At 39.9% G+C, this 12,681-nt stretch overlaps 1 protein-coding gene across 1 annotated transcript; it reads left to right on the top strand.

Annotated features, from left to right (window-relative positions):
* The first annotated feature begins 280 nt into the window (after window positions 1–280).
* cse1l (CSE1 chromosome segregation 1-like (yeast)) lies at window positions 281–12,423 on the top strand. The gene is made up of 25 exons (XM_015008977.2): window positions 281–393; window positions 1,871–1,963; window positions 2,165–2,307; window positions 2,747–2,848; window positions 2,952–3,097; window positions 3,185–3,275; window positions 3,399–3,506; window positions 4,325–4,417; window positions 4,521–4,688; window positions 4,789–4,918; window positions 5,013–5,078; window positions 5,703–5,905; window positions 6,009–6,093; window positions 6,592–6,653; window positions 6,758–6,894; window positions 7,096–7,199; window positions 7,278–7,375; window positions 7,457–7,607; window positions 7,719–7,927; window positions 8,116–8,213; window positions 8,315–8,400; window positions 10,826–10,907; window positions 11,184–11,330; window positions 11,511–11,742; window positions 11,888–12,423. The coding sequence occupies exons 2-25, from the start codon at window positions 1,879–1,881 to the stop codon at window positions 11,975–11,977; spliced, it is 2,916 nt and encodes a 971-aa protein (XP_014864463.1). The 5' UTR covers window positions 281–393; window positions 1,871–1,878; the 3' UTR covers window positions 11,978–12,423.
* Window positions 12,424–12,681: the final 258 nt, after the last annotated feature.

The following is a 12,681-nucleotide window of genomic DNA, read 5'->3' as shown; positions in this document are numbered from 1 at the left end:
AGAATGTGATTCAGGCTTACTTATATTCTGTGCAATCCTGATTCAAAATTTCACATATTGTAAAATGAAATTAATGAAATGTATTCACATACAATGTTTTAGTGTAACTAACCAACATTATTTGAATGCATTTTTATAACTGAGCTATGCTGAATTTGTAGCGCTGGGAACATTAAGGGAAGAGCCGTTTAGGAGTTTAAAGAGCCGGATCTTGTCGATGATTCGAGCCAAATGACTCGGATCACAGAAAAGAGTCAAAATTTCCATTACTCTTGACTTCACGTTTGCGCTTGCGCGTCACTGGCCGCGCAGTTACGTTTGAAAGCTGCGAGCACGTCTAGACGGTCTGTGGTGGCTTTAGGTTCCATCCTTGCTTGGTAAAGTTCTGTAACGGTAAGATATCCCGGTATTTCACCAGCCCAAAAATATGTTAGGGTAAGGTTTCAGTGATTCGTCCTGGTCTTCCGAAGATGGCTGAGAAGTTAATATTTGCTGATGGAATTAGCTAACTTTATGGTTAGCAGCCTGTACATTAGCACGCTACAGCTAATATTAGCCGGGTGACTGGCAGCTGTAGGGGAGTCTGGTCACTGAAGTTTGGATTTCCACACCGGTTTATATGATAATGTTTTATTATACGCTTGCACTACGACCTTTAAAAGGTACACCATTAAGACACAATTGAACATTGCATTCGACCCTGTATTTGGGACACCCAGAAGGCCATGTGCTTATATTCAAACTCAGAACATTTAGCAGGTTAGCTAATATTTTAACACTGTATGAGCGGAACAGAAATTTTGTCAGATTGTCAGCTGTGGAAATAACACATAAAGGACCCGCAATGCAAGACGAGAATAACATCATTAAGCATCTGAACTCATTTTGAACGGGGAACTACATGTTTCAACTTTACACGCCGGTGCACATATCAGATTTGAGTTTGGTAAAAATAAACATTTCCAACTTCCCTCTCTTCCGCCGAAAAAGTAACGAATAAATATGGAATTCCAGAGCATCTTATCTGTTCTGTTCAATATTGACAGATTGATGAAGCAAACACTGCTCGCTTCATTTTGCACTATTTTAGTATTTGCATGCGTCAAACATTTGCAGACTGTTTTAGGTCCTGTGCACCCAGACGTCACACCATGCATATTTGTTCTGTCCATTCTATATGTTACCGAAATGAAAATACCATCTATATAACAATTAAGGTTGCAATAAACCAAATTCCTATTAAAATGACACATAAACATCTTACTTACAAACATGACAAAATATGATTTGAACTACCCTAGTATATTATGAAGCATTTAATAATCAATATGAGCCTTTACTTAAAAATTACATTAACAAAATATTTTAAGACTGGTTCCTCTGCTTATTTCCAGTAAATCCTTGCTTTTTTTTACATTTTTTTGTTTTGCTTTGTGTGTTTTCACACTACTACATTGGCAGTTGGTAAATATGCTGTTATATAGACTTGCCCTGTTTGTAATACTCCATCAACTAAGTGTTTACAGTGTTTCGCCTTAATAAAAAAAATGTACAGGAGAAATATTCAAGAAATGAGAAGCTTGTCTTCCATGTAAAAAAAAAACTGATTAAATTCACAATTCTCTGAATGAGCAAACAGGCTGATAACTTGAGATTTACATTCTCCTATTTTCATGTTATCTAGCATAAAAAAATAGTACAATAGTGAAAGCTGACTTCAAATGACCTTTCATCTACAGGCTGCATTGTAATGACAGTATTAGTCTAATGAAGTGCATGTTTTTAGTATGTATTTTAGTGTTTAAAATGTAGTGTGTTTTAGTTAGTATATGGTCTATCTTTATGTAATTCAAGTGTTTTTTGCTGTTAGCTGTAAGCATGGAGCTGAATGATGCTAACCTGCAAACCCTGACAGAGTTTTTGAGGAAAACATTGGACCCAGATCCAACAGTCAGGCGTCCAGGTAGGTCTTCTTTCACTGACCTTTGCCTTTGGTATTATAAAGTGATGTTGGAGGGAGTGGGGATACTCTTGTGAAGTATTTACTTGATGGATTTTATTTTATTTTTCTTGTATGAACCACAATAGAAATTGACGCAAGTGCTTTGTCATACCACCTGATTTTGTTTTTTTTTTTTTGCTATTTGTTTGTTCGTCTTCTCAGCTGAAAAGTTTCTCGAGTCGGTGGAAGGAAACCAGAACTACCCCTTGTTACTTCTCACTTTGCTGGAGAAATCTCAAGACAACGTGATCCGTGTCTGTGCTGCTGTTACCTTCAAGAACTACATAAAAAGAAACTGGAGAATTGTGAGTCAGCTCAGCCGCTTGAGTATTATAACAGCCCGTTTGTTGTTTCGTAACAGAACTTTCTAAAGCCATAACAGGGCTCTAGAGTGCTAATGTCTCTGGTGCCACAGAAACAATCTGAGGTCCCGTTGGTGTCAGCAGTCAGAGTAAAAATATAAGTCTCTGTGACGTGGAAAATCTCCATTTGAGTGGCGGGCAGCAGCATGTTTTCATTAGTTGTATAAGTTGTACATCGCCTGTGCAATAAAATTACAGAAAAGTTCAGTTTGTTGCCTGTATAATTATTTTTCCACCGCACGGTTTTATAGAATCTGTAAGCAATCTCAAAAATATACATACAGTCTTTTACCTACACCATTTAATACCCATTAAAACATGTAGTTCACAACATTTCTTTGCAGTTATTGGTGAATAAAATAATTCGATTTGTTTCTCCAAGGTTGAAGACGAACCAAACAAAATCTCAGACGCCGACCGAACAGCGATCAAAGCGAACATTGTAAATCTGATGCTGAGCAGCCCAGAGCAGATCCAGAAACAGGTAAAATGATCGCCTGTTGCCTTAACTTGACAATCTAATCTAATCCGAACATCTGCAGTGATTTGTGTTACCGTTGTTTTTGTGCTTGATGTACCGGATGCAGCTGAGTGACGCCATCAGCATCATAGGAAGAGAAGATTTTCCTCAGAAATGGCCGGACCTTCTGACAGAGATGGTGACCCGCTTCAGAAGCGGAGACTTCCACGTCATCAACGGCGTTCTCCGTACCGCACATTCCCTCTTCAAGAGGTAAGCCCTTCACTTCCTAAATATAAAGTTTCAAGTGGAGACGATTTCTGCTTGGAAAAGTAAAAAGAAACTGTTTTTGCTGTCAAGGTACCGCCACGAGTTTAAGTCCAACGAGCTTTGGACCGAGATCAAACTCGTACTGGACACGTTTGCCCTTCCTCTGACGGAGCTCTTCAAGGTTTGCAACCTCACTGCTTTTCTGATTCAACAGTCTTACAAACAGGCTGCTTCTGTTTTCCAAAGTTAAAATAAAATACTTTGCAGTCAGGAGTTCACAACCGCGTCTGTTTGATTGTTCCAGGCCACCATCGAGTTGTGTCAAACTCACGCCAACGATGCCAACGCCCTGAAGGTCCTCTTCTCGTCCCTAACACTCATTTCAAAGCTTTTCTACAGTCTTAACTTCCAGGTCAGTTTTATGTTTTTGTTTTTTTTTGTTTTTTCTTTTGCTTTGACTTGTTTAATAACTTTAGTGTTTTTCTAGAGCTATTTGTCTCTTAAACACAGAAAATGGCATTTCTGCCTTTAAAATTTCATGTTTTAAACATAAAATTAATTTCTTGTTCTTAAATAAAAATCTAGTGCCTCAACAGTCTTATTTTTTGCATTTTGCTATGTTCCAATCACATTTCAATGCAGTCTTATTGGGATTCTATGTGATGGACAAACAAAGTAGAAAGTAGGAGAACAAGAAATTGTAGTCAATATTTCATAGAACCAGTTTCAGCTGTCTGAAAATGTTCTCCATTCTTCTTTGCAAAAAAACATCAAAATCTGTCACTGGAGAGAGAACATCGGACTTTCTGCAATTTTCTAGTCTTGCCATAGAACCTAAATTGAATTTAGATTCTAGGCCTTTCTAAGACGTTAATACACTTTCATTTAAGCAAATTTATTATACGTCTAGCTGTGTGTTGAGTCGTCACTCTGTCTCGTCTCTTGTGACTGAATAGAAATGCCAAAAGTTTTGGATTAATAAATAAATACACTGTGTATCGCTTTACTTCACACTTACAATTTTGCACTACTTTGTGTCTATAATTTAAAATCCCAATAAGGAACAAAAGCATTACCTTGTTGCATGACAAAATGTGAGAAAATTTGAAATGGTGTGAATGTTTTTCCAAGCTACTGTAGTTTATTTCTATGCTTTCTTTAATTGTACGTAATGTGAAAATGACAGAGGTCCTCTGCATGCTATTAATGTCCTCCATGTTATTCTAACAGGACCTTCCAGAGTTCTTTGAGGACAACATGGAAACCTGGATGACCAATTTCCACGGCCTTCTGACTCTGGACAATAAGCTTTTACAAACAGATGTGTGTTGTCCTCTCTTTTATACAGCCGTAAACTTAAGTTTTTAAAAAGCTCTTTTTTTGTTAAACCTTCACATATTTATTTAATTTGCCTCCCAACACTTAGGATGAGGAGGAGGCCGGTCTCCTGGAGCTGCTGAAGTCTCAGATCTGTGACAACGCGGCTCTTTACGCTCAAAAGTACGACGAGGAATTTCAGCCGTACCTGCCACGCTTTGTTACTGCTATCTGGAACCTTCTGGTCTCCACCGGCCAGGAAGTCAAATATGACCTGGTGAGACTGCTGGGCTCTCTATTACACTACCTGACATGCATATGTGAATTTTTCACTCTCTGTTCGTGCACAAACAATAATATATGCAATTTCCTTGCAGCTTGTTAGCAATGCTATTCAGTTTTTAGCGTCCGTGTGTGAAAGGCCGCATTACAAGCATCTATTTGAGGACCAGAATACGCTCACCAGCATTTGTGAGAAGGTCATTGTGCCCAACATGGAGTTCAGAAGTAGGTGCTCAGATGACATCTGCTGCCTTGAATTCTGGCCTGGATCTGTGCTGATGTGGCGCTGACCAGACTGCCGTCTCCTGTCTGTCTTCAGGTGCAGATGAGGAGGCTTTTGAAGATAACTCAGAGGAATACATTCGGAGAGATCTTGAAGGATCTGGTAAAGATTAGGATGGTTTAAATCACATTTTTAAAATGAATTTTCTTAATGGAAATATAAACATACCGAACACTCTTATTCTGAGGTTCTCTTCATTAAAGTCATGTCTTTGTGTGACTGAAGGTGAGCAGTGGACCCTGGCCTTTTTTTTTTCCCCCAGAGAGTTGTCTGTTGTAGAGACAACAGAAAATGCAAATATCTATTGGGTGGCGTTTGCAAAGCAGCCAATCCAGGAGCAACTTTCGTTTACCTTGGCATTGATTGGTTGCATCCTAAGAGCAGAGATAAGGAAGATTGTGCATAATATCTTCCCTAGTAGTCTTAAGATGGATTATATTGTGGGTATTAATGTGTATTAACGTATATTTGGTGTATATATACGTATATATGCAGTTACAAGCATTTTGTCTTATTCAGGGGTCTGAAGTATTTCTTAACTTCAGCTGTTCATGGGGAGTTGTATCCCTGTGAATGTATCTGTACTGTTTGAGGCCAGCATGTGCTATCTTTACTAAACGTTGTTAAAACAGTTTGTTTTTATACTTTGATTTCTTTACGGAAATCTGCATTGTCACTTTTTTTCTCTCTCTCTCTCTCCCCCTCCCTCCCTCCCTCCCTCCTCAGACATCGACACCCGTCGCAGGGCTGCATGCGACTTGGTGAGGGGTCTCTGTAAGTTCTTCGAGGGGCCGGTCACGGCCATCTTCTCTGGCTATGTGAACTCGATGCTGTCAGAATATGCCAAGAACCCCGGACAGAACTGGAAGCACAAAGACGCAGCCATCTACCTGGTGACATCGCTGGCCTCCAAAGCCCAGACACAGAAGGTGGGTTCATGTCTAAAACCTGAAATGTGTTGGGGAACCCTTTATAGGTGTAAAGGGTGAATCATATTTTTATTTATTTGATTGATGTTTTGTTTTTTAACAGCATGGTATAACACAAGCCAACGAACTGGTGAATCTGACTGAATTCTTTGTGAACCATATTCTCCCAGATTTAAAATCATCCAATGGTAAGACTTTTCTTGGTTTGTATGCAGTTAATACTAATAATCTATTTCCTACGTATAGATGTGAAGTTGTAATAGACAGCCTAAAGTCCTTAAGGGAAATACTTGTTGGGGGAGGAAAGCACGTAAAATAAGAAAAGCTAATCCAGCAGGTTTATAGGAGCTTGTAAACTACAGAGAGTCTACAAAGTGTAACGTAGCATTACTGTAAAGTCAATCTGTTGCACTGCTTTGTTCTCATCTGACAACTTTCCACAAGAAAGCTTGACTGCATGCGTCCAGAGTTGCAGCATAGTGGCACTCTAGTAACAGAGACTCTTGTCTCACAAGTATTTTTCCACCATTGAGCTGAATGATGCGAACATCCCATCCTTAACTCGGACGACTTTGTAGTTTCTCTGAAGTTTCATGGCTGCAGAAACCAGTACTGACATAATCGAATCTGAAAACATAAAACAGAGCTGTTTGATCAACTGTTTTATGCTTATAATCTCATTATAGTTAACGAGTTCCCAGTGCTGAAAGCAGACGCGATCAAGTATGTTATGATTTTCAGAAGTAAGGTATGAAACCAGTTTTTGTTTTTTTTTCTCTCCTGAACTTGTTTAATGTTTGAAATTAAAAGTTAATTTCTCACTAACGGCTCGTCTTGTTTTTCTCTCTTCAGCTTCCTAAGGAGCAGTTACTGCAGGCAGTTCCTCTCCTCATAACGCATCTGCAGGCGGAGAGCACAGTCGAACACACTTACGCTGCTCACGCTTTGGAGAGGCTGTTCACAATGAGAGGCCCCAACAATGCAACACTGTGAGTGTCAGTCGAGGTTTATTCTGAAAACTTGTTTGTGTTTGTCAGGCTTTAGATGACTATGGTTTTCCTGCACAGACGTCTAAATATCCCAAAACTAATAAATTATGCTGCCTGGTTTCAGTGTGTTGTTTCCTGAAGCAGCTCTACTGAGAGATTTCTCCAGGAATTCAGTATTTATTCATGATCATCTGTTTTCAGCATCACTTCAGCAGAGATGGCGCCTTTTACTGAACAGCTGCTCACCAACCTGTTCAAAGCACTCACTCTTCCAGGTTCTGCAGAAAACGAGTACATCATGAAAGGTAATATTTGTTTTTATTTACCAATCTTTTAAGTTAAAAGTTAGTTGCAAATTGAGATTTTTCCCTTTACCCCCTAAGCCATCATGCGCAGCTTCTCCCTGCTGCAGGAGGCCATCGTTCCTTACATTCCCACTCTGATTGGCCAGCTCACTCACAAGTTGCTCTTAGTCAGCAAGGTAACTATTGTATTGATCTAGAATAGTCATAGTTCTCTTGCGAGGTATATTCATTCACATAGATGTTTTACTTTCTCCCAGAATCCCAGCAAGCCTCACTTTAACCACTACCTGTTCGAGTCTCTGTGCCTGTCTGTGCGGATCACCTGCAAGGCCAACCCGACCACCGTCAGCAGCTTCGAGGAAGCACTCTTCCCCGTCTTCACAGAAATCCTTCAGAACGACGTCCAAGGTACATTTTGGGTTCGGCTTCTGAGGGAAATTAAAAAAAAAAAAAAACCTACAAACCTCTTGACGTGTTCATGAAGCAAGTCGACGGACTGTGCTCTGTTTTGTTTTGCAGAGTTTCTTCCGTATGTGTTCCAGGTGATGTCTCTCCTCCTGGAGATCCACTCCAACTCTATTCCTGCTTCCTACATGGCTCTGTTCCCCCACCTGCTGCAGCCCGTCCTGTGGGAACGCACGGGGAACATCCCTCCTCTTGTGCGTCTGCTGCAAGCTTTTCTTGAGAAGGGAGGAGCCTCTATTGCTGCTTCTGCTGCTGATAAAATTGTAAGTCAATCAAATGTTTTTGTGATGTAATGAATACAGGAGCTTCCAGTTGCTCTTGCCGTCATGCTCGACTACAATGAAAGTGATGGATGCTGCTGCTATAATGTTTTATTTTTTAAAACGTGGATTATTTATTTCCCTTTCTCCATGTGTAAATACATTTATTCTCCTGTTTCTTTCCCTCCCAGCCCGGCTTGCTTGGAGTTTTCCAGAAGCTCATTGCTTCCAAAGCCAACGACCATCAAGGCTTTTACCTTCTCAACAGCATCATAGAGAACATGCCCCCGTGAGTTCTTCGCAGTTCCTTTAGCAGCTTTTAATCAATAAAGTATTGCCAAATTAATATCTATACTAAACTAAATGTTCTTTTTTGTGTTGCTTCACCAGCGAGTCGATTACTCAGTACAGGAAACAGATCTTCATTTTGCTCTTCCAGCGACTCCAGAGCTCTAAAACTACAAAGTTTATCAAAAGTTAGTACAATATTTTTATTAACAGTTTTTTTTAGCACTCTTTTGACTTTTTTTTGGTATTATTCACAATATAATAAGCATTGAAAAACGTTAATTTTTTTCAACTTGGCCAGGATTTGCTTTAAGTTATTATATTTTAAGATCATCCTTATTGTGCAGAGTGTAGTAGGGGAGATTTGTTGTTGATCTAAAATAATAGATGTGATTTCAGGGTTTCCCCCAGTGTATTATAAGCCTGGCGGGCCGCCATGCTTTACTAGCCCCGCCGCCAGGCTAAGCGTTGCTTGTTTACGTTTCTAGGAAAGGAGAAGAAAAAAAAAATAGTTTTTTTTTTTTTGTTGTTGTTTTTTAAAACCGGGCTTCAAGCGTCTCTTTTGCTCTTAGCATTTCACTAGCAGAGCAGATTTATCCTTAAGGATAGGTTTATAATAGATAGGTTTATAGTTTATGCATTTAAAAGCCGACAGCGCGCGGACCAATCACACAGCTGGCGCCTCTGCCCTTTCCCTCACACTGCCGCTGCTTTACCTCAGCGGGATCGCGCGCTGCTGCCTCCTTTCACTCAAAATGGACACAGGCTGACCTGTATGGATCTTTACATAAACCTACTGTGAGGAATTATGATCCTTTGGAGAACTCTAGGTAAGAGTTTGAAACCCGCCGCGTTAGCTCTGGCTGCGCAGCTCCATGTGAACCGCAGGAATAACTTGTAGCGAATTCAGAGGCGCGTTGTGGAGCGGTGAGAATGATTTATCTTTGTGAACGAACAATTATATGCGGCGTTTACATCTCAACGCGCTGCCCAGCGTGTGGCTCTGTGTCTGCCTTCCCTGTAAAGTTTATGTCTGTGGTCCCGGTTGGCCGGAGCGTTTGTGGATAACAAGCAGCGCTAACCTGATCATGCAGGTTCAGCCCGGTAAGAAGCTTTAACGCTCTCTCCTTGGAGTCACGCATCACGCTGATTTTATATTATTTTAGTATTATTTTTAGTATTATTTTTCCGGTTACACGATGCATCAAACCATATCAAATGCGTCGTCTACTTAGAGTTAATGCGCGCGGCCGCACGGAGATCTGAGAAACTCGTCCCATAAACTCGACCAACCAGAACAGTTTCTGTGACGCTTATTAAAACTCAACAGACACGAAATGAAAGAGCTACTAAAGCCACATTAGCAGCATTGAATTAAATCTCCTGTTTGTTGCGCATCTCTGCTTAGTGCAGCAGATTACCTCATCATGCAGGGCCGGTCAAAGGCTGTATGAGGCCTGGAGCAGAATCTGACTTAGGGGCCCCTTTTGTTCCTAAAATCATCAGCACCTCTAACAGCTTCTGTGTTAGATTTAGTGAAATATGGGAGAAGGGAGTAGTTTAATTGGCCAGCCTAAAAAGCAATAAGTTATAATCACAGTTTACTAAATTGTATTTGTAAATTCAGATTAAACTCACAGCATCAGATTGTTGCTATGGTAACAAAACAATCTAACTATAAATATTGTTCTTTGAAGTTTTACAAAGTAAACTTAAAATCTTGCATTTAAATGTTAAACAATTTAAAATCATTTAAGTTATGTATGTTGAAATTGAATCAAGTTTAACAGCATTGATAATCTCAATAAACAAGTGTTACATTTATGTATGTGTGGTCTGTTTTAAAATATTAGCATTTATGGGGCCCCTGAAGCTCTTGGGGGCCTGATGGAGCTGATGACTTAATTTGGATTAAACAGAAGTGCAAATTTGTTGTTTTTAGACTAGTTGTGGGTTTAAATAGCATTTCACTCGAGATCTTTTCCCGTAACATATAATTACACAGTAATACTTTTACATTTCCTGTCAACTTAACATCTTTTAAAACAAAACACGGTGGACCGCCTCGACGGCCCGACCACCGGGCTTAGCAAGTTTTCTGGGGGAAACCCTGGATTTGCAGGAGCAGCAGAGATTCATCACACGTTGTCCTTATAGAGCATTATTCTATAGTCATGCAAAATGCAAAGCAACGGAAAACGATTTCCATAGGTCTTGGTAGTTATATAAAGAGTGGCGCTACTTTATTGTCTTATTTGTTTTACAATTTTTTTTTTTTTTTTTTTTTTGTAGTTTTATGAGATGAACCGTTTTGGGATTTAAGGGTAAATAGTACATGTTTGTTTTACCAAACCAAAACACAAAATGCTACGGTTCACTGAAGAAATGGGGATGCTCATGACAACTACTGGTATAAAAACTGAAATATAAAGACAACTAAACTATATGCATAGGTCTGAAAACCTACATTTAACATTTCTGTCATACCTGTATAAGTGTAAGTGGATGAAGGTCAGTCTTGTAGCTAGATTTTAAATGCAGTTCATTTTTCCAATCAAAGATATTGACCCAAACTGCTTAAAAGTTCATGTTTTTCTTTTTTCTGTGTCAAAGGTTTCTTAGTGTTCGTCAACTTATATTGTGTCAAATACGGAGCGATTGCTCTTCAGGAGATTTTTGACAGCATCCAGCCAAAGTACGTACTCATCTTTTTGTTTGCATTTCTAAGAGTTTGTCACTTTACAGCTGAGCCAATATTTAATTACCCTCATACAATACATCAAAAAGCTTTTTGTGTCAGTATTAATTGGATAACTTTCACTTTGTCTTGATTATGTCATAGTAATATCTGCTGTCTATGAATCTCTTTTACTGTCTTTTACTAGTAAATGTTATGCTTTTTTTTTGGTCTACATGTTTTTACTGAGTCTCTCTGTTTTTGTGTCAAACTCTTAACCTGTTTGAACTGCAGGATGTTTGGGATGGTGTTGGAAAAAATCATTATTCCAGAGGTTCAGAAAGTGTCTGGAACTGTTGAGAAGAAGATCTGCGCCGTCGGCATCACAAAGATCCTCACAGAGTGTCCGGCCATGATGGACACAGAGTACACCAAGCTCTGGTAAGAACCAAAGAAACGCTGACGGGCTCAGCCTGTCCATAATGAACACCAGACATGATCACAGTTATAATTAGCTTCTAATGAACTTCCTGGTTCTGCATTAAAGGCAGATTCCAAGAAAAATAGCTCATTTGACTGTCAAAAAGATGAATTTGGAGTTGAAGCCGATTCTCTCCTCAGGACCCCACTGCTCCAGGCTCTGATTGGTCTGTTTGAGTTGCCAGAAGACGACAGCATCCCAGACGACGAGCATTTCATAGACATAGAAGACACGCCCGGCTACCAGACGGCCTTCTCGCAGCTGGCCTTTGCTGGGAGGAAGGAACACGACCCGATCGGAGACGCAGTCGGAAACCCCAAAATCCTGCTGGCCCAGTCGCTCCACAAGCTTTCTACTGCCTGTCCTGGAAGGGTAAGTTCAGATCCATCCAAAGTTTCTATATGAAAAGCATGTAGAAAATCTGGAATGAGAACGTAATGAATAGCTAATGTGTTCCAAAATTCTTCCAGAATGAAAATTGAGCAAATGTCGCCACCTTGTGTTCGTTTTTCCGCAGGTTCCCTCGATGCTGAACACTAGTCTGAATGCGGAGGCCCTGAAGTTCCTGCACGGATATTTGCAGGGAGCTTCTGTGCAGCTGGTTTGAAACCGAGGATATGGGGACGTCTCGGTCGGAGGCCACCGTTCACGGTGGCCCCAGAGTAACATGACTGATCGACTTCAGCTGAATAAATGACTATAGTTGTGATGGATTAACAGGAGGAAAATAACCTGCATTTTGCCTGAATAAAGGTCGTCTTCTGATAAAACGTTTTAAGTGTTTTTAAAGACATGACCAAATGCTGGCAAAGCAAAACTTATTCTCCTTGGTCATTCAAAAGAATTTGGATTGGTAGAGATACAGAACTGGAGGGATTTCTTTACCAGTTTGGTTTGTTTCAATTAGTTTTGGTCCTGGTGTCTTCAGTCTGTGGCTCGAGCATCAATAACTCACATTTCTGTTGCACGTTTCCCTCAAATTTGTCGTATTGTCCTTTTTTTTCCCCCCTGCACCGTTTCTTAATGTGAATAAAGACTTCTATACATCCGTCACTGCTGCTGTGTGTTACTTTGAAACTTTCAGTGTTGACCATTTAAATGCGCTAAAAGGCTAATTGCAGGTTGATGAATAAAATGACTGCATTGCATACATTTTGACTTGTACAGTGAGTGCACTTTACATTTATTCTGATTTTGGAGCATCATGGGGTTCAGGAGCTTTTAGCTTGTAATCATTTGGTTAATTTTTTTGCTACTAGGCCAGATAAGTACAAATATTTAACTTGCCACAATCTACTGTGAATAAAGTGG

The sequence above is a fragment of the Poecilia mexicana genome, unplaced genomic scaffold (assembly GCF_051168715.1).
Source record: "Poecilia mexicana isolate PSO_F unplaced genomic scaffold, ASM5116871v1 scaffold_5, whole genome shotgun sequence".
Lineage (NCBI taxonomy): Eukaryota > Metazoa > Chordata > Actinopteri > Cyprinodontiformes > Poeciliidae > Poecilia > Poecilia mexicana.
This window is presented reverse-complemented; position numbering and strand designations above follow the sequence as displayed.

Bases quoted from the DNA above. Each gene is read 5' to 3' on its own strand.
- cse1l (XM_015008977.2), top strand. From the start codon at position 1,879: ATGGAGCTGAATGATGCTAACCTGCAAACCCTGACAGAGTTTTTGAGG. The intron at 2,308-2,746 runs GTGAGTCAGCTC...TGTTTCTCCAAG, and splicing joins TAAAAAGAAACTGGAGAATT to GTTGAAGACGAACCAAACAA. The intron at 11,743-11,887 runs GTAAGTTCAGAT...GTTTTTCCGCAG, and splicing joins CTACTGCCTGTCCTGGAAGG to GTTCCCTCGATGCTGAACAC.